This window comes from Phoca vitulina, unplaced genomic scaffold (assembly GCF_004348235.1).
Source record: "Phoca vitulina isolate PV1807 unplaced genomic scaffold, GSC_HSeal_1.0 scaffold40, whole genome shotgun sequence".
NCBI lineage: Eukaryota > Metazoa > Chordata > Mammalia > Carnivora > Phocidae > Phoca > Phoca vitulina.
Genome location: NW_022589743.1, coordinates 22,678,320 through 22,704,874, shown reverse-complemented (window position 1 = coordinate 22,704,874; position 26,555 = coordinate 22,678,320). Strand labels below are relative to the sequence as shown.

The 26,555-nt window shown below is 39.8% G+C and overlaps 1 protein-coding gene across 1 annotated transcript in view; it reads left to right on the top strand.

Moving 5' to 3' along the window:
- Window positions 1-1,231: 1,231 nt before the first annotated feature.
- Window positions 1,232-26,555, top strand: part of BLMH (bleomycin hydrolase) — a 46,731-nt gene continuing 21,407 nt past the window's right edge. Inside the window, exons 1-7 of the mRNA XM_032428743.1 lie at window positions 1,232-1,486; window positions 1,805-2,002; window positions 5,654-5,763; window positions 6,456-6,597; window positions 7,197-7,285; window positions 8,777-8,869; window positions 25,581-25,736. Of these exons, the coding sequence (XP_032284634.1) occupies window positions 1,474-1,486; window positions 1,805-2,002; window positions 5,654-5,763; window positions 6,456-6,597; window positions 7,197-7,285; window positions 8,777-8,869; window positions 25,581-25,736 (801 nt within the window). The 5' untranslated portion in view covers window positions 1,232-1,473. The remainder of the gene's footprint in view (window positions 1,487-1,804; window positions 2,003-5,653; window positions 5,764-6,455; window positions 6,598-7,196; window positions 7,286-8,776; window positions 8,870-25,580; window positions 25,737-26,555) is intronic.

The window sequence follows — 26,555 nt, the reverse complement described above, 5'->3', positions numbered from 1 at the left end:
CTCTCAAATAAATAAATAAAATGTTAAAAAAAAAAAATCTCAAAATAGGACAGTAGATGAGCCCTGTTGGAGATAGTTATGTCATATCCCCAAACTTTGGCTAGGTCTCTGTAGAGACATAGAGATTGTGCTTTCTCAAATAACTAGTTTCTGAGTGTGGAATTTTCCAGATAATAGGGTACCTTAGAACCAGCGATGATTTTCAGTCTAGGACCTAGGTTCTGGGTTCCACAATAGACTCTCATTGTTCTGAGTTGCAGAAAGGATTTTCAATAAGGCAGATATATTTGTATTTGCTTTATCATCTGTGGGCCCCATCCCAACATCTCATTAAAGGTTGAGATTTCAGAGCACGAAAAACAATATAAGAAAAGGGCTTCGAAATGTCAAAACCTTCTAAAACAACTGACTCATCCTAAAAGCCCGTGGACAGGATAGGGGTGCTCATTTGCAGGCAATACAGTGTTGATGCGAAGGACTGACCTCCGTCATTCCCCTTAGTTAAGCCCATAGTACATGCTGGGCTAAGCAGGAAACGCTCGCTGACTCCGTGAAGCCCAGAAGGGCTAGTTTCCTTGAAATGAGCAGATGTGTATTTGTAGAACCGTGGTAGTAGCTTCTGAGTGGGTGCGAAAGAGCTTGGTTCCAATTCTCCCTCAAATACAGGAACTTGGTTCTGACTGGAATCCAAGCAACAAGTTGCCATCGAAAATGCAGTGAATGGTCAGCAGAGGATGCCCATAGGAAGAGCCTTTGGGAAGTGTGTGTGTGTGTGTGTGTGTGTGTGGATCAACCCGTCCTAAGCGTGTGTGTGTGTGTGTGTGTGTGTGAGACAATCAACCCTTCCTAAGCATGTGTGTGTGTGTGTATCAACCCATCCTAAGCGTGTGTGTGTGTGTGTGTGAGACAATCAACCCTTCCTAAGCATGTGTGTGTGTGTGTGTGCCGATCAACCCATCCTAAGCCTACGCTTAATAATGCACCCCTCAGCTCCGCCCACTGCCTCGAGCGCCCTGTAGGCTCCTGGAAAGGCTTGCTGGGTCCAGTCCCCAAGGCCAGAGTATTCGGGCTCTGGGCCCGGCGCGGAAGCGCTCGGCCACCCCGGCGGCTAGGCAGCGGCAGCCCAGCGGGCCAGGCGGCCGGCGTCGCGTGGGCCCAGCGCGGGCGGCGCGGAGGTGGGGAGGGGGCGCGGGCGGGCGGCGGCGCGTGGTGAGCGCGCCGGGTCGGCCCTCCCCCGGGCGGGGCCAGCCCACACGGCGCTGACTCAGCAACGCGAGGGGGAGTTTTGTCCCTCCGCGGACCCCGTTTCTCCGGGCCTCAGCCCTCCGCCGCCACCGAGCCGGTTCCCCCTTTCCGGCGCTCGGGCTGCGAGCGGCAGGTCCGGCGTCCGAGGCAGCGAGCTGCAGCGTAACCCCGGTGCTCCTCCCTGAGAACCCCGAAACTACCGTGCCCCAGCCGGGCGGTGTGGCCACCATGAACAACGCGGGTGAGGCGCCGCTCTTCCCCGCCGAGGCCCTACCGGGGTCCTCTCTCGGGGGTGCTCGGCTGGGCCCCGGAGGCCCGGCGGCGTGGGGGACCGGGCCTGGGACCGGGGGCGATGGCGGGAATGGAGCTTTCTGGGCGGGCTGGAGCGCTCTTGGAGGGAGACGGCCCTTGCGGGAGGTCGCCGGTGAAGGGCTTCGCCGCCGCAAGGGTCACCTCCGGATGCTCGGTCTTCCGAAGTTAGAGCCAAGCAGTGGGAGTCTCGGATCAGCCCTCTTCAGCCTCCTTTCGGTGTTATAAATACCATTTGGTCTTCCAACAGGACTGAATTCGGAGAAGGTAGCTGCTCTGATTCAGAAACTGAATTCCGACCCTCAGTTCGTACTTGCCCAGAATGTCGGGACCACCCACGACCTGCTGGACATCTGCTTGAAGAGGGCCACGGTGCAGGGTGCTCAGCATGTGTTCCAGCACGCTGTGACTCAGGAAGGCAAGCCAGTCACCAACCAGAAGAGCTCAGGTGAGGTCTTACAACTCCTTGCACACTTCTCTTGACCTTCCTGACAGTGCCCCATTTTGATGTCTTAAGAGTGGTCTTGAGTAGAAGTTTGTGTTGAAGGAACTTGAAGTAAATTTCCAGAGAACAGGCACAGGGAAAGGCAGGTCCAAGGACATTACCTTGTGACTTGTTTTGGTCCTCTGTGCCTTGATAGTGTATCTGCTTTGAGCACCTAAGTGTCAAGTCCATGGTCATCTGTTTGAATGTAATTCACTATATTCTGTCCTGAAGTTAGGTGACTGTAGCCCGGTGTCTTGGAGATATGTGTTCTTGGTCCAAAATGAACCATGCAAAAATGCTCATGCTCTAGAAACTCCCCAAAAAGTTCTTGCCCTGAAGGCCATAACACCTGTGGAAAAGACACAATTTAATTGTATCAAAATATCATCAAATGTTCTTTTTAAGTAGGCTTTTTGGTTGCAGTTTGAGCAGATATGCTAATGGGCTCACTTCCTGCTAATAGACCAGTTTGTAATATAGAAAAATACTCAGTTCTCATGCCTTACTGGTCAAGAGCTCTTGTTTTGGTGTCTAGCACCACTGTCAGAAAAACAGCTACAGTGAAAGATTCCTGGATAACCAATCTTTCACTGTAGCTGTTTTTCTGACAGTGGTGCAAACTGGTTATTCTTATATCAAAATTGTACTAAAAGAACTTTTTAAAGTGTATCCATTTAAAAACTACTCCCAGTCTATTTTTTTTTAAATATTTTATTTATTTGAGAGAGAGAGAGAACACAAGCGGGGGGGAGTGGGAGAGGGGGAAGCAGACTCCCCACTCAGCAGGGCGTGCAATGTGGGGCTCAATCCCAGAACCCTTGGATCATGACCTGAGCTGAAGTGAGACACTTAACCGACTGAGCCACCCAGGTGCCCTACTCCCAGTCTATTTTGACAGAAAGCAGATCAGTCCTTGCTGAGAGCCAGTCAGAATTCAAAGTGTACATTTCATACGGATATATTTTATTGTATGTAAATTATACCTCAATAAAATTGATTTTTAAATGTTAAGGAAAAAAAAGCTATGACTTTGCCATAACTACTGTTTTGCCATAGTAGGAAGTGCTTGGGATAGTGTGGACTGTCAGGCTACAAATGATCCAGTTAGTAATGTCACAGTGGTCCTACACAGTTCAGATTGCAGTGACCTCTTAGGGAAAAACCTGGAAATGTGCCTCTGGAATAGATCAGGTCTTATATATTCTGTAGTATCACTTTTATTTACAACAGATACAAATAGCACATGAGCTATGGAGTTTATTTTGGTGTAGTTTTCACATTAACAGTTCATCCAGATTTTCTTTACCGAGAAATAATTTATATGAGAGAGTGGCATCCAGACAAACCCAAGGTAAAGATGAGCTCAGTCATTAGTGACTTTCAAAAACCACTATAGTTACTTATTTTTAATTGTTTTTTCTTGTTACAAAATTGTTATTTTTTTAAAAAAGATTTATTTATTTCTGGGGGCTCACAGGCAGGGGGAGGGGAGAAGGAGAGAGAATCCTCAAGCAGACTCCCCTTTGAGTGTGGAGCCTACCGTGGGCTCGATCCCAGGACCCTGAGATCATGACCTGAGTCAAAATCAAGAGGCAGCCACCTAACTGACTGAGCCACCAGGTGCCCCACAAAATTACTGTTCTTCAATGTAGAATATTTGCAAAATACCAACAGTATATATTTTTTCTGTCAGGTCTTTATTCTGTGTGTGTGTGTGTGTGTGTGTTTAATATAGGTGGATACCTTACATATTGTTAGGTAACCTATCTGCCTTTTTCACTTACCCATATAGCATGAACATAAGTTCATAGCAGTAAAGAAGTTATGCCGAAATAAAAGTCAAGGTTTTTCCCTCTGAATTTTCCTTTAGGAAAGAGAGAGTTACCCTTTGAGGCCTACAAAGATCCTCATAATGAGCACTCTTGGTTAATTCATTTTGAAGTAAAATACAATTTGGCAGGCACTTTACTCTGAAATGACCTCAATCTGTGCTAGTTTGGGATGCTTATAGAGATCATTTGATTGAATCAGTTTTTTAAAAAGGTGAAAAATATGAACATAGTATATTCCTAGGACAGGACCTCATTATATTGTTGGGTATCATTATAAATAGGCTAAAGATCACTTCAATGTTGGGTATCATTATAAATAGGCTAAAGATCACTTAAATCATGGAAATGTTGGGTATCATTATAAATAGGCTAAAGATCACTTAAATCAGTATAGGCAATGGTGACATTGTAGAGTTTGTGATTATCTGCTTACTAGACAAGTGAAGAATATGATTGTAAAATTGACACTGGGATACAGTTTTCAGGGACAGCATCAGCATCATGCATGAATTCAAAACATTGCTGTGACTCAAACATACTAGATGGAAGAAAGATGATGTGTTCTGATTGTAAGAGTGGGTCTGATGATGGCAAAAGCACTGATACCAAGATGCAAGTGAAGAGTGAATCAGTGTGAAAATGACATATGTGAAAGTGGCAAAAACAATGCTATATCAATTTATTAATGTTAACATGATTTTAAATATCTATGTATTTAAATTACTAAATGTTGTAGGTGGACGTTTACTATTTAATCTATATTTTTCAATGTCTGTGTGATCCAGTTAGCTAAAAAATTTTTTCTTTTTTTTTCTAACGATTTTATTTTATTTATTTTTGAGAGAGAGAGAGTGCACCTGTGTGTGGGAGAGGGGGGCCATCGGGGGGCAGAGGGGGAGGGAGAGAACCCCAAGCAGGCTCCACACCCAGTGCAGAGCCCAATGCGGGGCTCTGTCTCACAGTGAGATCATGGCCTGAGCCAAAATCAAGAGTCAGATGCCTAAACAACTAAGCCACCCAGGCGCCCCTAAAGATTTAATTTTTTAAGTAATCTCTACACCCAATGTGGGGCTGGAACTTACAACCTTGAGATCAGGAATCTCATTCTCTACTGATTGAGCCAGCGAGGCATCCCAACAACTTTTTCTTTTTAATTCTCTATGGGAGAATGGGGAATGACTTATATTAGGGTCATCTTATATTGAAGCATACACTATATCTTCCAGATTAAAGGGTAGGGTCTTTTTAAAGCTTTTGTCATATATTGCCAAATTGCTCTCAGATCTTTTGTACCTGTTTAGACCTCTATCCAGACTGTATAATAATGCTGTTTCCCAAATCCATCCCAATATTGGGCATAATCAGTTAAAAAATAATGTATCCCCATCTAATAGGTGTCTTATGAGGAACTTCAAAAAATGTTTCTTTGCCATTTGTAACTTTTTTGGCCATTAAATTATCTATTCATGATCTCTGCGCATGTCTTTCTAGCAATATTTCTTTTTCTAATGTGATTTTCTTAGGTGATTTGTATTGGATTCTTTAAATGATATGTAAAAAGTTTTTTTCATATGTTAAGGATATTAAGCCTTTGCATATATATTTCAAATACTAATTCCTACCTTTCTTGTTTGTTGTTGTTTTAATCTTTCTGTTCTTTCTGATTTAGTTTTAAATTGTTCAAGATCTTGTCATGCGTTCAGTTTTGGGAAACAGGGATAGGACAATGTAATCTATGTGAACACTCAGTCTAATTTCTTGGTTTGCTTTCTTGTTTCAGGGCGATGCTGGATCTTTTCTTGTCTGAATGTTATGAGACTTCCATTCATGAAAAAATTAAATATTGAAGAATTTGAGTTTAGTCAATCTTATCTCTTTTTCTGGGACAAGGTAGGGGACTGATCTTGCAAGATTATCGTTTCAGTATCAACCTTGGTAGGGACGATCTCTTCACTTCTTGCTTTTCCAGTTGTAGTTTGCCTTCCATTATAGGCGGGACACCACTTATTCTGATTTCCAAAGTATCAAAGGTTGACTCTTCAAAGGCAGAACTGCTTTTGGTTGGTAGGTGGCTACTTTTTGCAATGGAATAAGTCTACTTACTGACTCACCTACTGCATCTTTGTTTCTTAACTTATTTAAAATTTTTAATTTTGTTTTTAATAATTTCTCCTTTTACCATCTTTATTTAGGTTATTTGGTCTTTCTAGGACCTAATTTCCCATCTCTGGGTAGTACTTGTTTGAAAAACAGTAAATAATTTTATTTCATTTTTTAATTTTTAAAATGTACATCATATAAGTGTTCATTAAATGTTTACTGATTAAGACTCTAAATATCAGATTTTGTTTCAAAATCAGTGCATTGTTTTGGATAAACTATTGGAATGTATCTACAGAAATATAAGAAGAAACTTTAAATATTCTTATGAAGCCAGATACTGATATTTAATTAGCAACTTTAGTTTAAAAATACCTACTATGGTGGGTCTGTGGTAGGCCCAAGACTCCTGTTGTGTTGCTAATGCCAATAAAAGTCTTAGCTCTCTGTCCCTTTAATTTTATTTAACTTCTCTTATCTAGGTTGAACGTTGTTATTTCTTCTTAAATGCTTTTGTGGACACAGCCCAGAAAAAGGAGCCTGAGGATGGTAGGCTGGTGCAGTATTTGCTTATGAATCCTGCAAATGATGGTGGACAATGGGATATGCTTGTCAATATTGTTGGTAAGAGCCTTTCTGTAATGGAACTGGAACTCAGCATGCTCAAGCAAGGCTTTGTAGTTGGGCATGGGCCATTTCTTTGGTGGTTATGTACCGAGTAGAATTAGTCTCCCAGAAGGGTATACAGTTAGCTCTAAGAACCTTTACCTCACACTCTCACCTTTTAAGTACCTTTCTTAAATGAGAGGTAAGGAGATAGATACTGTGAAGAGTTGGTTGGAGAAGAAGCGGTTGTATTAAATAGAACTAACTTTCTATGAAAAAGCTTATCTCTTTTCCATCAATGTAATCAAGACACATATTGAAACTGCAACTGTTTAAAAATATCCTCGTCCAAAAAAGTGTCTTTTGGGAAAACCTCATCATGCTGAGCACTTTACAAAGTATTATAGATAAAAAGAACGGAATTCATTCTTACATATATTGATAAATATACAGATTAAATGACCTGTTTATTAATATGAAGCATAAGGTTGTTAAGTTTTCTGACTTAGACCAGCAAAACACGGCCTGTTCTTTAAAGCAGTAGCTATTTTTGCTACAGTTTCTAGTGCTGGAGTATGCTTTTTCCTTATTGAACACCAAAATGTGTTTTCTTTTAGAAAAATATGGTGTCGTCCCTAAGAAGTGCTTCCCTGAATCTTATACGACAGAGGCAACCAGAAGGATGAATGATATTCTGAATCACAAGGTGCAACATATGGAGCAGGGTGGGATTGAATTTAGTATACTTACCTTAAAACTCTTAACTAATTTTCCAGGGGGATTCCTGGGCATTTCAGTGTACACAGTTTATGTACAAGGTAGCCACTCAGTGTCTATCAAAGGCAATGTAGCTACGTATTAACTTTAAAAATAATTGAGATTAGAGGTTTTTTTTCTTTTTAAAAACCTTCTGCTTTTATTTCTATTGATTTAAATGTTTTCTTACGGGTACTGAGGAAAGAGAGTCCCATGCTTAAAATGGGCTGTAAGCCCATTGGATTCTAGTGGAAGTTGGCTGGGAGAGCTTTATGTTCTAGTAAAACCAGAGAGAACTATTTGTGAGACTTCCTTAAAGAGTATGCAGAGTTCTGAGGCGTCCCCAGACCACATCAGTGTAGTTTATCCACCCACTAAAGATTTGTTGAGGTCACTGAACTGCTTTTTATTGCTTCAGTTATCTTAGTGAATCATTCTCTTTCTCTACATAACCCATTTTCCCAAGGCAGGATATATATATGTGTGTATGTATATATTTTATTTATTTATTTATTTATTTATTTATTTATTTATTTATTTATTTATTTATTTATTTGAGTAAACTCTACACCCAGTGTGGAGCTTGAACTCACAAACCCAAGATCTAGAGTTGCATCCTCTACTGACTAAGCCAGCCAGGCACCCCCAAGGAGGGTTATAAATCTTATAGGGATGCTGCTCTACCAGCCAGACATCTTTTTTGAGTACTGGGAGTTGCCAGAATCTGCTCTCTTGATCTACAAGGCTGAAATTGGATTTGGGAGAAAGATTACATTTTAAAATCAACTATAGATGTGTTTCCCCAATATTAGAAGTAGGTTATTTTTCACCCAGGAAACTCAGAATTCTTATCCACAAGTTAAAAGATCCTTAATAGTATATCTTTGGATTTCATTTTAGAGGAGAGCAAGATCCTTTTTAGAGCACTTGGTTAGATTTAAGACTCTCCTTTATCTTAGGTACTTTCAAAATTGAAAACAACAAAAATGAAAACTATAGGGTTGGCATAGCCATTGTTATAATTATTTGGTAAAGAAGGAGAAGTGAACAACCAGTAAAATTCTAAATAAAAATCTACTCGAGTGACTTAGTGGCATAGTCATCTTAAGTTTCCTGCTTTTCCTAGGGGTGACAGGCGTGACGGAATCAGACGTTTTCCCCATAGCCAGGCACATACTATCCCAGAGGGTATCATCAGTTGCAGAACAGGAACAGTTCCATCTAGAATTCTTTGGGAGTAAGCCATGTTTTTTCCCTTTATGGAAAATTTTTAGCTATGTGTTTAAGTGGACTGGTTGGGGAAAAACATACATGTTTTTATGAACTTTGCCCTGGGTCTTGGCTTAGTTATACTTCAAAAGAACTAGTAGTGGTCTACCAGGCTCGTTTACAGTTGAAGTTGGGTTAACTATTTGGAGTACTGAATAAGTTTCTGTCGTAGATGAGAGAATTCTGTATCCGACTACGGAACCTGGTACACAGTGGGGCGACCAAAGGAGAAATCTCAGCCACACAAGATGTCATGATGGAGGAGGTAATAACAATTATTTGGATTTTTTGTGATGGTTCTAAAGAGCTCTCAAAATATTTCCATCTGTTAAACTGATTAGGAAGCATAGTCATTGCAGTAAATGTAGAATTGAATTGAAAATTACTTACTTTACAGCTGAAAAAACTGAGGTGTAAGCTTTGTATTTTAGTATGGGACTTGCACTTAACATCTTCTGATTCTCAATTTAATGTTCTATATAATTCATTCTTTTATTCATTTCATAAATATTGAATACCTGCTAGGACTTTGGCACTAGGGATACAAAAAAGAGAAAGACATAGTCTCTACAAAGTATTCGATCTCTTTGAAAAAGAAACACATGAATAGTTATGGTAAATCCTATGTCACAGGTTTGTAAAAAAGGATTTTTTAGTCCTCTAGGACTCCCTCCAGAGGAGGGAGTAACTAATTCAGTGAGCTGAAGGTTTTGTAGGGAAGATATTTGAACCAGCTCTTAAAAAGCAATAGGAATTTATCAGATGGATAATTGGGAAGACCATTCCAGACAAAGGGAATTGCATGTACAGTGGCATGAACAAAGGTAGAATCCTTAGAGAATAGTGTAGCTGAAACATAACATCTTGTGTGTGATTGGTAGCAAATAAAGCTAGAAAGGCAGAGCTTGGGTAGTGGCCAGGACTCTTGGCTTTATTTTGTAGGAATAAAGATGGGAAGCTATTGATGGTTATGTCACTTAAAATAATGTATGTAAAAACATTTTGGAAAACAGAAAAAGCATTAAGCAAATGTTAGGTGGTAATAGCTATTATCAAGGCAGTTAATCTTTATTACTTAAGACTATACATAATATAGATGAATATGTATAAAACTATGAATTACTTTGAGAAAAGAAAAAGCATTTCCCTTTTTCATCCTGTGGGCCCATTACTAGGAACCAGTCAACTAACAGTTTCCTTTCGAAACTGTTTGTATGGAATTAAAATGACCTAACTTTTTCACTGCTATGGACAAACCTAATGCTTCACTCGTGTTTTCCTTTGAATTTCAGAGAGCCAATAAAGTGTAGTTGAGAGCATGGTCCCTGGAGTCAGACTGTCTGAGTTCTAGTCTTCTCATTATTTAACAGGTGTGTGACCTGGGACAGGTTCCTTAAGCTCTCAGGTCTGTTCAATTATAATGTGTCTAGCCCAGTGCTTAACACAGTAGCTGTTTCTTTTCTTTTCTTTTTTTTTTTAAGATTTATTTATTTATTTGAGAGAGAATCTCTCCCAACATGGGGCTCAATCTCACAACCCTGACATGGCCTGAGCTAAAACCAAGAGTAGGACACTTTACTGACTGAGCCACCAGGTGACCCTATTTCTTGAATATTCATTGAGTGGATTGAATGCAGTGGTTTCATTTTCCTAATGCATTTAAATTATCTCATATCTGCATCTTTCTTCTAAGGATTCCTATTTAGGAAAGGTATCTGAATGTAGTAGAAAAAAATAGTCTTTGGAGTTAGACATGGATTTCAGTTTTGGCTTTATTACTTACAGCTCTTTGATTTGGGGTAATATGCTTAACCTGTCTGAGATTCAGTTTGGGATTTAAAATATATTCCTCATTGGATTTTTGTGGAGATCAAATAAGGCATTAAATAGAAGAATGCAAGGTATGGTGCCTGGCACATGGCAGTTGTCCAGTAAGTGTTAGTTCTCTTCCTTCCAGCTTGGAATAACCTCTCTTGTTGAGGCCGTATTTCCTGCATAATTTGCCTTCATTTATGATTATAGTAAAATGGTAGGGTGTAGTAAGAATGAAAGTTCTGTAAAGAGTTATGGAAAAGAGCCTAGATAATATTTCTTGCAAATCATAAGCATCCTGTTGGCTTTTGTTGTTTGTTTTAATGATCTTTCAAATGGATCAAATGGATCTAAGATCCATGTCCTGACCCTGGGATTAGCTGATAGAAATTAGGGCAGATATATTTCATATATTTTTCCTTCCCTGCTCCTACCTCGGAAAAACAGTAAAACACCACCTTACTGAGTCCTGAGTATGGATGTTTTATAAGATTATTTACCTAATGATTCTGCCTAAACTGTTGACTACAGAATTCTGTGTGGTAGGTCTTTAGATTTTTACAGTCCCCTAAACCCCTCTTTATTGATCCTGACTCTTTGGTAATGAAGAGTCTAGCTATAGTTTTAAAGCCACAAATTAGTACCTATGATTTGCCTAGCCTTGTAGGCATATCAAAATAATGACTAAATCAACAGCCATGAAGCTCAGATAGCTTTGAATGAAATGTGTTTGTACTAAAGGCATTATTTAGAGAAGTGCAGGTTGCTTGTTGCGATGACAGACCAGACAGATCCATTTTGGAAACATGTAGTAACCTCTATTGCAATGTTTTCTCGGTGCGTCTACTCTTTTTTAGCCTCCAGATCTCCTTGGGATTATTAATGTATTCTCTCAAAACTCTGTTAAAAACAAAACATAAAACAAAGACTAGAAACAATATTTACCAAGGTCGTGAGAAGAGATAGGAAGCCATTGTGATTTGCTTAAGAAATTCTATAGCAGTGGCTCTCAGGAATATAGGCCTAGGCTTGCTCCAGATGTGCAAGATCAGTTTCCCTGAGACCAGAGCCTAATTATCTGTATTTTTATTTTTTATTTTAAAGACATCTTTGAATAAAAAACATTTTCTAAATATCAAAAATATAAGAAGTATACAGTGAAAAGTCTTCTTCCCATTCTGTTCTCCATCCTTCTAGTTCTCATGTATCCCCCAGTTTTATTAGTTTGTTATTATATTAGTTGTTAGTTATCCTTCCAGAAACCTTTTTTTTTTTTACAATCCAATATGAATTTATATTATTTTTCTCCTTTTTCTATAGAGATGTTAGTATATTACTCATATTGTTCTGCACAGTGTTTTTTTCCTAACTTAATATGTCTTGGTAACCTTTCTATATTGATACATAGTTTCTGCATTTTAAAAAATATTTGCGTAGAATTCTGTGTATGAATGTACCATAACTGATTTATTTGGTCCTTAGTAATGGACATTATGATTATTTTCAAGCTTCTATTAAAAATATAGTAAAAAATCTTGTACATACATCATTTTGCATATATGCTTGTATACTTGTAGGTACGTTTCTAGAAGTAGAATTTTTTTTTTTTTTTAAGTAGGCTCCATGGAGCCCAATGCAGGGCTTGAACTCACAACCCTGAGATCAAGACCTGAGCTGAGATCAAGAGTTGGACACTTAACCAACTGAGCCACCTAGGTGCCCCAAAGTAGAATTTTTTTTTAAAGTAAGCTTTACTACACCCAGTGTGGGCTTGAACTCATGACCCCGAGATCAAGAGTTGCATATTTTACCAACTGAGCCAACCAGGTGCCCCAAAGAAGTAGAATTTGTGAGTCAGAGAAAATACTCATTTGTAATTTCAATATGTAATGCCAAATTATCTTCTTTGGGGATTATACCAGTTTATACTCTGATCAGCAACAATATCTGATAGAATCTTCCCTCCCGCCTCCCCCCCCATTAGTTTTATCAAGGCAATATATTTATCAAACAACTGGATACTTACTAATCTGATAGGTAAACAGTTGAAAGATAAACAATCTGATAGGTAAAGTATCTCATTGTAGTTTTAATTTATATTTTCTTACTTTGAGTGGGGCTGAGCATCATTTCTGTGAACTGTCTATTCATATCTTTAACTTGTTTTTCTTTTCTTTTATAATTTCTAGGTACTCCTTACCCCTTAGCCCTTTTTGATATAAATTGCATTTTTTTCCTTAGTCTATTGTTTATCTATGTATGATATGCTTTTTTTTTTTTTTTGCTATGCAGAATTTTTTACTTATATATAGTCAAATTTGAAATCTTTTATAGTTTTTTAATTAGAAAGGCTTTTCTTTTTTTTTTTTTTTTTTTTTTTTAAAGATTTTATTTATTTGACAGAGGGAGACACAGCGAGAGAAGGAACACAAGCAGAGGGAGTGGGAGAGGGAGAAGCAGGCTTCCCACTGAGCAGGGAGCCGATGCGGGGCTCGATCCCAGGACCCCGGGATCATGACCTGAGCCGAAGGCAGACGCTTAACCGACTGAGCCACCCAGGCACCCCAGAAAGGCTTTTCTCTAATTATGAAAGAATTCTTCCATTTTTCTTCTAATACTTGTTGCGTTTTGATTTTTATATTTGAATCTCTAATCCATTTAAAATTTTTCCTGACATAGAGTATGAGGTTTGGATCTAACTTTTTTCCCCCAAAGGCTACCCAGTTTACCCACATTTTTTCCTTTCCATCCTCTCTCTACCCCTTAATTTGATGTCATTTTTATCATTCTAAATCCTCTGGGCTTTCAATTCTGTTCTGTTAGTTTATTCATTTGCCAATAACTCTATTTTAGTTGCTGGAGCTACTTATAGTATTGTAATATTTGTGAGGCTAGTTCTATCTCATTCTTCTCTTATTGTTTTCCTGGCTAATTTTGTTTTAGCATCTGTCCAATTAAGGCATCTGTACTTTTAAAAGCTTCTCAGATGATTCTGGTTAAGATCCACTGCTGTGAAGAAATAACTTTTTCTAGTATGGTCTTCTCTTTTGGATTCTGGAAGAGAAAAGGGAATTATTCTTTTAATAGCCTTGGAGGACATCTCTGACACTGAATAAGGAACTAACCTCAGGTTAGTTCTTCAAGGTTCTTGAAGGAAAGAGATAATGTTCACCTATTATTTTCCCTTTTTACTAAGGAGATATAATCAGGAAAATCAATAAGTACTTAAACCAAAGGCTCTCTTTAATAGTTAAAATTCTGAAGTAATATGAACTAAATATTTAAATTCAGGCAGTCTTGGGGCGCCTGGGTGGCTCAGTCGTTAAGCGTCTGCCTTCAGCTCAGGTCATGATTCCAGGTCCTGGGATCGAGCCCCGCATCGGGCTCCCTGCTCTGCGGGAAGCCTGCTTCTCCCTCTCCCACTCCCCCTGCTTGTGTTCCCTCTCTCTCTGTGTCTCTCTCTGTCAAATAAATAAATAAAATCTTTAAAAAAATAAATAAAAAATAAATAAATTCAGGCAGTCTCCTTTAAGTATTCTGGAGCTGAAAGTTAGTTGAATTCCTTCAGGAATGAAAATTTCATATCTCCAAACAATATAAAATCCTTAGTTAAAATGGAGATAAATTGTGTATCATGTTTGCTTACAACCCTAAATACATTATACATCATTATCTGTCATGAAAACCAAATGTAATGAAGACCTTTATTCCTTAACTTTGTGAACTATCATTTAAATGTCTTCATTGGATCTGAAGTCACATTTTTCTTTTTAGCCCACTGAGGATCAGAATTGTTTTGAAAATAAACCTGCATTTCTTCTATCGTAGTTAGTGGATATTATAAAAAGAAAAACAAAAGCCTGGGAACATATTTTCTTCTTCTTGAAGTAGATGAAAAACTTTTATCCTCCCAACTCTTGACTTGAAAAAATGTTCAAAATTGCTTGCTGAGTCAGACATGGATCCAACCAGCCCAAGGTTCTATTTTGATGGTAGCACCCAGGGGGCATACTGTGTGAAGCATTCTGGACCTCCACAGCATTCATTCAAATATTTCTCAGTGCCTGTTATATGGGAGGAGTTGCAGAGAATACATTTTAAGTAACTTACATTTAGTAGGGGAATAAAATATGTAATACAAAGTGAAGTAAAGTAAATGTCTTAAGAGATATGCAAGCATATCTAACTCCAAAGATGGAATTGGTACGGGGATCAAGAAAGGCTTCCTGGAGAAGGTTGCATTTGAGATGTGCTTTGGAATGAAGTGAGTTTGGAGTGAAAAGCATTCTAGATATGCCCAAGGCAGATTTGATGAGCAGTGAGCAGGCTAGTTTACCTAGAGTCTTAGGGAGGAGCTAGAATGGTATTTCTCAAAAAGTAATCAGAAGTCTATGTGCATTGGAATCATCAAAAGCTTATCAAAAAATACAAATTTCTGGGTCCCACTGAAAATACACTGAATCTGAATCTCTGGGGATGGGCCCTGTAACCTGCATTAAATTAGTGATCCTGAGGCACATTGAAGTTTGAAGCTAGACTAATGTGGAAAGTTGGACATAACATCGTAAGAGTTTTGAACATTAGGATGAGAGTTTAATTCAGTCGGAGATGAGCAGTTAGGAAAATTTTGGAGGCGTAATGTGAAATAAAGCTGCACTTTAGGAGATTAATTAGGTGAAGCTGGAAGGAGAGTTAGGGAGACCAGTTATGATGTTGTAGTTCAGGTGGCACTGATTAGGCCTGAACAAGGGTGGTGACAATAGAAATGGAGAAGAGGGGAGAAGTTGAGAGAGCTCTTAGAGGAAAAACTGTGTGACTTGGCAGCTTATCTGCCAAGAATTCATCATTAAAAATAATGTTAAGGAAGGGGAAGAATGAAGGGGGGGAAATCGGAGGGGGAGACGAACCATGAGAGACGATGGACTCTGAAAAACAAACTGAGGGTTCTAGAAGGGGGGGTGGTGGGAGGATGGGTTAGCCTGGTGATGGGTATTAAAGAGGGCACGCTCTGCGTGGAGCACTGGGTGTTATACACAAACAATGAATCATGGAACACTACATCAAAAACTAATGATGTAGGGCGCCTGGGTGGCTCAGTTGGTTAAGCGACTGCCTTCGGCTCAGGTCATGATCCTGGAGTCCCAGGATCGAGTCCCGCATCGGGCTCCCTGCTCAGCAGGGAGTCTACTTCTCTCTCTGACCCTACCCTCTCTCATGCTCTCTCTCTATCTCATTCTCTCTCTCAAATAAATAAATAAAATCTTTAAAAAAAACCCAAAAAACTAATGATGTAATGTATGGTGATTAACATAACAATACAAAATTAAAAAAATAATGTTAAGGAAATGAATAAACACAAACAAGAAAGAGAATCAGACCTATAAATATAGACAACAAACTAATGTTCACCAGAGGGAGGGGGTTGGGGGGACGGGCAGAATGGGTGAAGGGGAGTGGGAAGTGCAGGCGTCCAGTCATGGAATGAATAAGACGTGGGAATAAAAAGTACAGCGTAGGGAATAGAGTCATTGGTATGGTAATAATGATATGTGGTGACAGGTGGGAGCTACACTTGGCTGAGCATAATAGCCTAATGTACAGAGGTGTTGAATCACTGTATTGTACACATGAAACTAATGTAACATTGCATGTAAAAATTTTTTTCAAATTAAAAGATTTTTTAAAGAGTAAGGTTAAGGGCGCCTGAGTGGCTCAGTTGGTTAAGCGGCTGCCTTCGGCTCAGGTCATGATCCCAGGGTCCTGGGATCGAGTTCCGCATCGGGCTCCTTGCTCAGCGGGGAGCCTGCTTCTCCCTCTGCCTGTCGCTCCCCCTGCTTGTGCTCTATCTCTCTCTCTGACAAATAAATAAATAAAATCTAAAAAAAAAAAAAAAAAAAGAGTAACGTTAAGGTTTTAAGTCTGGTAGCTGGGGGAATGCTGCTGGGGTTCACGCAAGTCAGAGAAACTATTTTCAGAGACCCCTGTGAAGAGGAGAAACATTGGCTTTAAAGTGTCTAGTCCCAAGGCACTGTCTACTGGAAATGGGTTTCAAGCATATGGAAGCAATTCTGGAGCTCAGGAAAGGGAATGATCTAGAAAATTGATAGTGATGATAGTACAAATGGCTGAAGCCTTGGGGATGATTTAAATCCCTGAGGGAGAATAGAAGGTGTTGTGAGCATGTTATGAAGACACACATATGCGTTGTGTCTTTCCACAGTGTCAACTTTATTCAATCATAAAGCAAGATTAAAATAATTGTAAAGTAGGTTCAGGATTCCAAATTCAGTGACGTTTCACTGCATGTTTAATTTGGCTTCATACACATCACACAAGGCAAAGCACAATACAAAGTCTTACAGCAAGCAAGATACAACAAGAGTAAGGAGTAAATAAATGCGAAGTCAGTCGGTGGGCACGCAGTTGAGATGAGGCCTTGGCCTGGTCAGGGTCACCTCTGGGCGTGCTACTCGTTATGTTCAAGCAGTGGAGAATCTGTTATGTTCAGAGAGAAAACAGGCAGAGCCTCAATGGCAGTTGCCTTTTTGATTTGGTCAGATGTGAAAGGGTCAGCATCTGGAGGGTCTGACAGTTTGCTGCAAAAATCCTCCATTTTTAGAGTTAATCAGCCGTGGGCCTTTTGCAGGCTTCCTCTGATTCTGCTATCAGTTCTGTGTGTCAGCCTGTGCTGGGTTTGGCGATCCAGTTATGGAGTGGTTTGGGCTACAACACCCTTGGCTGCTTATGTCACTGCTTGATGTAAGTCACTGCTTGACATGAATGACTCCATCTTGCTCCCTACAGGGGGATAGAACAGATCTGAGTAAAGAATTCTGGAAAATATCCATTTCCGTAAAAGTGAGTGCCAGAACTATGCTGTGATGTAGGCACTGGTCATCAGTGTCAGATGTTGCAGACTGGTCAGAGAATATAAGCACGGAGAAAAGGCTGCTGATTTCCTGAACAGGGGTGTGTAGAATAGTGTCAATAGAAAGGGGAAGGGAAGGAGCTAGATGGAGAGGAGTCAGACCACGGCAAGAAAAGCAAGGCAGTTTCAAGAAGCTTGGCAGTGAAGAGAAGGAAAAAAGTTGATACTCATTAATTCCACAAGTATTATTGGAGTACCTACTAAATATTAAGCATTTCTAAGTGCTAGGAGTACAGTGATGACCAAGACAAGACATGGTCCCTGCTCTCATGGACTTTACATACTAGTGGAGGGAGACAGACAATACACAAGTAAATGAACAAGAAACTATCTAATATGATATGTACTTTGAAGAACAAATAATACGGTGATTGATGAGGTGGTCAGGAAGGGCCTTTCTGAGATCAAATTTGAGCTGAGACATGAGTGACAAGAAGACCAGCCATGCAGAGATGCGGATACAGAGCATACCAGACAGAGCGGACAGTAGGTGCAAAAGCCATAAGATGGGAGAAAGCTTGGTATTTTTGAAGAACAAAGGAAGGCGATGTTGCTTGAGCTTGGAAAGAAGGTGGGGGAGTGGTTGGATGGGTCTCCTAGAGGAAAGGAGAACTGGCTTACATGTGTCCTGCAAGCCAGGGTAATGAGTTTGCATTTTATTCTAAATGAGGTAACCATGGCAGTTAAAAAAAAAAAAAATCCCTTTGAGTGTTTTGAGAATAGATAGTAAAACAAAGAGAGAAAGTAGGGAGACTAGTTAGGAGGCTCTTCTGGTCACGTAAAGGTTATCGTGATTGGGACCAGGGTGGTGAGGGTGAGGATGGAGAGAAGTAAATACATTTTGGAATATATTTCCAAAGTGAAGCTCTCAGAACCCACTGAGGTGAAGGGGACATCAGGTGATGTCATGGTACCTTGAGGTGGAGGACTTGCAGATATGAGAGAAGGTCTTTTGGCAGTTAGCGCAGTGTGAGGGAACCAGTGTGTGGAAAGGGCTAGCAAACGCAAATGAGAAAAATAATAAATAATAAGGTTTTGGAGGAGGGAAAGAATAGATGTGGTCTGAAGTAGTGCTTTCAAACTTTAATGTGCTCACCAGTTCACTAGAGAGCTTGTGAAAATGCAGATTGATTCAGGTCTGGGTGGAGCTGGAAAGTCTGCATTTCTTTGATTCAAACACCACTCTAGAAGTAGCCTCAAAATCATCTTTTGACGGGGCACCTGGGTGGCTCAGATGGTTAAGCGTCTGCCTTCGGCTCAGGTCATGATCCCAGAGTCCTGGGATCGAGCCCCGCATCGGGCTCCTGGCTCAGCGGGGAGCCTGCTTCTGCCTCTCTCCCTGCTCATGCTCTCTCTCTCTCTCTCTCTCTCTCTCTCTCTCTCTGTATCTCTGTGTCTCAAATGAATAAATAAGATCTTTAAAAAAAAATCATCACTTGACTATTAGTTATCAGCTCTCTATATGAGCTCATTTAACATCACAGAAGGGCATATACTTTTTAAGTATACTTTTTAATGTCTTTCCCTGCCTGAAAATAAATTTAATGCCTCCAGAAAGTGTTTCCTCTGCCTGCTTTTGCAGGCACAGGTGGGTGTTCTTTATTTTTTTTAAATTAATTTATTTATTTTAGAGAAAGAGAGGGGGGCCTGGGAGGGGCAGAGGGGGAGGGGGAGAGAGTCTCAAGCAGGCAGAGCCCGATGCGGGGCTTGATCCCAGGATCCTGAGGTCACGACCTGAGCTGAAACCGAGAATTGGATGCTTAACCAACTGCGCCACCCAGATGCCCCTTTTTGTTTTTAACAGATTGTTGCCTTTCTTCCACTCCCCACTAGAAGGCAGTAGAGAGCTGTCTTCTCTTCTCTGCATATGCGCAGTCACCAAGGTCCCTACTCCTTCCCTCTTGAAACTAGCTTATTTACCCACCACATGGAACTTTCTTCAAAGTTCAGCTGTTTTCTTTTACCACTTTTGTATCCTATGGCCTTTCTACTCTGTGATCAATAGGCCATTTTACCTTTGAGCCTAATTCCTCGATCAGTAAGTTGGAGCAGATGATTTCTTAAGGGCACTGTAGCTGTGCATTTTTGTAACAACAGAAGCAACTAATATTTCTGCAGTGCTTTAGACTTTATTGTACACTGTCTCAACAACCCAGTGGTGTAAATACAAATGAAGATTCCAAGATTCTGTCACTTCTGTAGTGGTTCTAAGCACTGAAGTCTTTTGGCTCTGCCAGTTTTGCTCCATCACAAGTAGTTGGGTGGTTACCTTTGAATCACCTTTCCATTCTAAGCCTTCTCGTTACTATGGTTTCCCCCGTTCCGTGTGTGCCTGTAACAGCTTTAAGCTCTCACCCTTGTATGGATTCATGACTGACTGTCAACCATTGCATCCTCCCTTCCGCCTCCCACTTGATGTCTGTCTCCCCTTGAGCCAGGGATATGGGAATTGACTCAGTCCCACATCATTTGTCTTTAAAATTGAGATTCACACATTCCATGCCTCATGTTTTCTGTGTCCTTTTTCCTTTTTCCATTCCCTTTATTGATTATTCACCATGTTAGACTTCAGCAAATCATTGAAAATGAACAGATCTCCCTGGGTACAGTATTTTTAGAGACCAATTATAATGGACCTTTTTTCATAAAATTAGACTTGAGAGGTGGAACCCTTCTTGATAATTTACATTCTGCCTACTTACAGGCCATATAATAGGTAGTAATATAGGCAATAAATACAAAATGGATATAAACTGCAAATAGGACTTGGGCCTTTCTGACCCCAGCTGCAGTTTTTCTGATACATTGCAGGTTGGTCCACAAATCCACATTTTGAGGTTAGTTTAAATGTAATTTTCATTAGCCAAGGATATGATAGTATAGAAGCCAGCTGGCCACAAGAGGCAGGTATAGATCGGACATATGGCAACAGAGCTTCCCTTTACTCCCCAGAGTGTACAAGGGAAGGATCTCAGTGAGTCCTTCACCAAGATCAATTTTTGGCATACCACTGCCCTCTTATATTTGGCTCATGTCACAGTTTTAAGACAACATTCTCTAACAATCTGTATTTAAGGGAATAATTACAAACATTGGATTCTCCTGGATATTTTGTTGTTATCGTTGTTTTTTTAAACGGTATTCAGAATCAGCGGGGTCACATCATTATTGGGTTGGGAGGTTAGAGAAAAGCAGAACAGTTCCCAGGTGTCACTGACAGTAGATCTCTCTCCTTCAGCTTTCTAGCATTTTGGAAAGCCCATATTCCCTGAATCCACTCCCTTGGCTCTGTTTTAACACTTTTTGTCAGGTTGGTTCCGATACTAAGTTTAATATAAAATCACAATTATGAGTCATCTCATTCAGTAAATATTTCTTTAATGCATATACCTGGTACTGTCTAGCTAGGCATTGGGGATTTAGCAGTGAACAATATAGACAGCAATCCTTGCCTTCATATAGTTTACTTTCTAATAGAGAGATGAATAAAATATATAAAAAGTATAATATGTCAGAAGGTAAGTGCTATGGAGAAAAATAAAGGAGAGAAAGATAGAAGTGCTGGGATGGGGAGTGGATAATTTCAATTGAAGTCACAAATATATTTCCCCACGTGGACTAATTGTGGTTTTTCATATGTACTTATATTCTGAGTAATATGGTTATAGCCTTACTTTATTCAGTTGTGTGTAATGACTTGTGTTCAATGTCTGGTATCTTTCTTTTGTCCTGAATGCCAAGTGCATCTTGCGAGAAGCAGGTGACACTCCCAGGTTGACCACCAGAGAGCAGACTTGGCTGTCCAAAGCTCTCTTGTCAATTTTGTACTTTCCAGAATAGAGAATGTTATTTTAGAACAGCAGAGCCTCTTATCAAGAAGATATAGTATCAGGGCTTCTGGAGATTATACTTTGGAAGTTTTTTTTTTGAAGTTGGAGTTCATTTAACTATTGTTAGTTGGCTTGGAACCAAATATTCTTTCCAGAGTGTTACACACTGACCTAAATGTGAATGACTTTGGATAATTTATAATCCCAGTAAACAAGTAATATAAAACAAAGCAACATGTTTCAAATTATAGTTTTACTAAAATTCAAGAGAAAGAGATGTCACTCTTATCCTCATTCATGCCTTATAGGCATCTTTAATAAAAATACAGATTTATAAAACATATGCATTAGGGCATAAGCATTTGTCTTGCAAAAGGATTCACCATAGAATCCATTTAGATAGTAAAAATGAATTTCCACTAATGCATTTTTGGAGAGAAAGGAAGAAATTATTTAACATTTTTTCTTTAGATAGAGCCAAATGGACAATAAGGTACTATGTAAATTATAGTGTAAAACATTTATATTTATATTTATATTTATATTTAAAATGTGTTTAAAAGTAAACAAATTCACCTTGTTGTCATAATCTTCACTGGGCCTGGCCCTAGCCTTTCCCTTTTATTGGCCACTGCCTGGCAGAGCTGGATAAACCACCCTTGGTTGACTGAGAATTGATCAAAATGGTCTCACTGATCAATATGGCCATACACATGTGACAAATACTAGTTGGTAGTACACATCATTTAACAATGTGATGGTTACCAGAAAGGAGGGGGATGGGTGAAATAGGTGATGGGGATTAAGGAGTGCACTTGTCATGATGAGCACAGGATAATGTATGGAAGTGTTGGATCACTATATTGTACACCTGAAACTAATATAACACTGTATATTAACTGGGATTAAAATAAAAATTTAAGGGGCGCATGGGTGGCTCAGCCGTTAAGCGTCTGCCTTCGGCTCAGGTCATGATCCCAGGGTCTTGGGATCGAGCCCCACATCGAGCCCCACATTGAGCCCCACATCGGGCTCCTGGCTCAGCGGGGAGCCTGCTTCTCCCTCTCCCTCTGCCTCTGCCTCTCTCCCTGCTCATGCTCTCTCTCTCTCTATCTCTGTGTTCCAAATGAATAAATAAAATCTAAAAAAATTAAAAAATAAAAAAAAATAAAAACTTAAAAAAAATGCCCATCATTTAAGTTTATAAAACCTTCCTTGTCTAAGCGTGTTCTAAATGTAGACTTTCATTGACATTGTCTTGAGCATAGTTACCAGTGACAGTGTCCTCCTCATGATGACAGATTCCTAAGGTTGCCATTTGTGACCTTGGTGCTGAACAAATACAAATGATTCTCTAATCCATGTGAATCCCAAACAGCTCATTAATCCATGGTTAGAGTAGCTCAGTTACAGTTGCTAATAGGATGCCCTGCCTCTTTGGTGTTAGAAACCAACCTAAGAATGATACAGCATTAAGAGAGTGGTGGTTTAGGGACCAGCTGTTCAGGCCCTTGTAGTAAATACAAGTAAAGGAACATTCTCTCTTGGAAAACAGAACATAACAAAAGGAAAGGCAAGCATTACCTCTTCTGTTGATTAATCTGCTTCTGTTAAGATAGTAGAATCATGCTCTGTTTTCTATAATAACCCATGAATTAAGCTCTTTATCCTGAATTATTGGTGTAATGTCATAGTCAGGTCCTGTTCTTTGCTTTCTAACTTTGGTTCAGAGCATAAGGTTGAACCGTGGTATCAGGTCCCAGTCTGTCCAGGGCTTTTTGAGGCCTGGAATGCAGTGGGGATGATGAAGAGAAGTAAATACATAGCAATTTCAGTTTTTGCTGATGAAATACAAATGCAGACTTAGAATTAGGAGATCTCGCATGTGTGTTCCCTGATGAGTGAGGAAGTCAGATAGGGACTGGGGTAGCTAATAAATTTCCCTCAAGGTTAATCTGGAGAAAGTTCTGGCTTCTGAAATCAACCACTCAGGTACAGCCCAGGAGTACCCAAAACTAAGCTTTTTAAGTGGTCTTTCAGGGTGAAAGTGGTAGATGGGGATGAGAGAAGCATAGATTATCTGGTGATTTCTCTAAAACAAAGGCAGGAGCAGATATTTCTGAAGGGAAAGGACCATAATGTGAGGGAAGAATGTGGGTTCTCTTAGTTTAAGGACAACAGAGTTCTCCAGAGTAGGTGGTCCAAGAAGAGGAGGGGAAAGAGTGGTGTTTCTTATAGGTTGTAGCTTTGTTTTGTCCTCTGAGCTTTCCCTTTTGCCTGCTTTTAGGATTAGTAGGACATTATTTTAAAAATAAAATAGCTTCACTGCTTCCAAGAATGACTGCAGAATTAATGAACAGGCAGAATTAATCAATGGTTATATAAGTCAAAATGGTAATTACTTTGGGGGAGGTGTGGGTTATTGATTGCAGAGGATCCAGGGAACCTCTGGAGCCCTGGAAATATTCTGTATATTAATCTAAATGGTAGTTACATGGGTATGTATGTATGCAAAAAGTTGAGCTGTGTATTTCAGATTAATGCACTTTACATACTTATTGAATATATGTTATGTTTTAGTAAAAAAGTGAGAATAATCAGGTTCTGGAGTTTAGATTTGTTGTGGGAGGTAATAGGGAAGCATTATAGAATCTTGAATAAGGAAGTGACTGAAGAAACGTGCTTCTACAATGATTCATCCTCTAATGATGTGGAGAATGGAACAGTGTTCAGATCAGCTATTATATCTAGATCAGATACAGTGCTGCGTGCTATAGGAGAGACAGAATATCCATGACCCGGTCCTTAGCCTTAAGAAGTTTATGGTCTTAGGTGCCTGAGAGGCTCAGTCGGTTAAGCGTCTGCCTTCAGCTCAGGTCATGATTCCAGGGTCCTGGGATCGAGTCCCACATCGGACTCCCTGCTCAGCAGGGAGTTGGCTTCTCCCTCTGCCCCTCCCCCCTGCTCATTCTCTCTCTCTTTCACAAAAATAAATAAATAAACTGTTAAAAAAAAAAAGGAAGTTTATGGTCTTTTGGAGGAGATAAGTTATATGAAACCCAGAAAGTTACAGTGATAAATGCTTGATTCATGGTGGTATGGAAACAGCCCTGAAATCAGATCTGAGTTCAACTCCTAATTCTGTCATTTATTAATTTTCTGACTTCAGTCAAGTTACTTATTTCCTTAAATGTTGGTTTCCTTATCTATAAAATAGGAATAACATCTACTTTTGCTGAGAAGATTCAGAGACGTGGTATTCAAAGATTATAGTACAACACAGTAGACATTCAGTAAATGTTCCCTTTTCTTAAACCCTGTACCCACCCATAGAGCGGTACTTGTTTTGTTTTTTAAACAATGTATGACCTTACTTCAGATCATGGTTCTGGCACTTATTGGCTATGTGACCTTAGGTAGCTTACTTAATTTCTTTGTCTCACTCTCTTGGGGGGGAGAAAAGGGAAGGGAAATTATACCTTGAGTGAGTGTTACGAGAATGAAGAGAACCTAGCAGACACGTAGTATCCAGCATGAAAGAGGCACACTAAGTAAATGCAAGATCCATTTCTCTTGAATGTGATGGAGTATACAAATGTGTAATACAAATAATGCAGGCAGTAAGTGATGAAATTGGATCAGAGTGGGTACTATGGGGTGGAGAAAGAATAGGCTCATCATGTCATATTTTTAAAAGATATAGCAAATTTGATATAGCAGAGGAAGCTTTTCCATACTGTGACCTTATACAAGGTGTTTCTCTATGCTTCTATTTTTGTCTTTTTATAAGATGAAAACAATACAAAATATATCTTTGGATTGTAATGATGCTAACCTGAAGGTGTGACATTATTAGAAACTGTGGTAGGGTCTCATAACCCAAAAAATGATACCTTCCACTAGAAGTTATTTTTGTTCTAATAATACTTCTAATAGGCATTGTCACCCAAGCTCCAACTGAAAAGTTAATGTCTTTTCTATGAGTGGAGACCCCTGTCACAATCAAAGGAAAACCTAGGTGCCTAAAGGGAAGGAAATCCATTTATAATGCGCGCCATTATTTATCACTTGAAATATAATCAGCAGAGCAGCAGCCCAGGTCTTGTTGGGTATCAGTGGTGAGTGGTTTCTTGGCTAAAGAAGTTTAATTTGCAGGGCAAATACTAAGTACTAAATATTGACATTTCAGAATTGTATTGTTCAGAATGGTCATGAACTCACAAGTCAACTGATCAAATCCTGGACATCAGCCTTCAAATTTTTGGAGCAATGTTAGATTTCCTGTGAAACTTCTGGCCTGAATTAGCTGCTGATTCCTAGTGTTTCCCAAGCTTGAGGAAAACAAAGAGGTAAAAAATAACACTTTTCCCTAGCCATTGCTCATTTGTCCCCCTTCTTTCTTCCAGATATTCCGAGTGGTGTGCATTTGTTTGGGTAATCCACCAGAGACATTCACCTGGGAGTATCGAGACAAAGATAAAAATTATCAGAAGATTGGCCCCATAACACCGTTGGCGTTTTACAGGGAACATGTCAAGCCGCTCTTCAATATGGAGAATAAGGTTGGAGACTGGCACGGGCAGCCACTGGCTATTTACTTTCACATACCTGTTGTCTACAAGGAAGGGGCTAAGATTCTTGAGCTAACATGCATGGTCATCAAACTGGACACTAAACAAACTATTTTCTCCTTTCCTCTTGAAGTATTTTATGTACCTAATGATAGAGTCGGTCATCTGAGGATCGGTCACCTTTCCCCAGTGCTCCTCTTCGGAAACTTCTGACTATAGGCCAGCAGTCAGTTTAATTCCCACACACTCCCCTGATTTGGGCCCAGAATCAGTCTCAGGTGCAAGACAAGAAAAGGAGATTAGGTGTTTCTCACCGTGAGTTCAGAGCATCTCTGTACCATGGGCCTCATTGGGGACTTTCACATGGAAAGGAGCACTGTCCCATCCTAGTTTTTCCTGCTCTCTTCAGGTCTTCTCCACCAATCTAGCAAGATGACCAGAACCACTTACTTCCTTGGCATTTTGACCCTCTTATAAGCAAGTGGCTTTGTTTAAGGAGTGGAATCTCAGCTTGGTTGCTGTGTTGCCAGGAATTGAGCCTGTCTTAGAACTTGAGAACAGGAGTCTTGGAGTGATGGGATCTCCATCTTGCCTTATTCAGTGCATGCAACTAATTCAGAATTAGTTTTGGGGCAGTTCTTGCCAGTAGGAAAAACGAGTAGATGCAGCTCCCAAAGTGTGTTCCTTGCACTAACTAGATTATGCAAGAATCTCTCTTCACATGACTTTGCCACCTTTTGTTTCTTTGTTATTTAGCAAGGTATTTGTAATGTTTTTTTCTTGCAGGCAGAAGTGATGAGTTTAATGCCC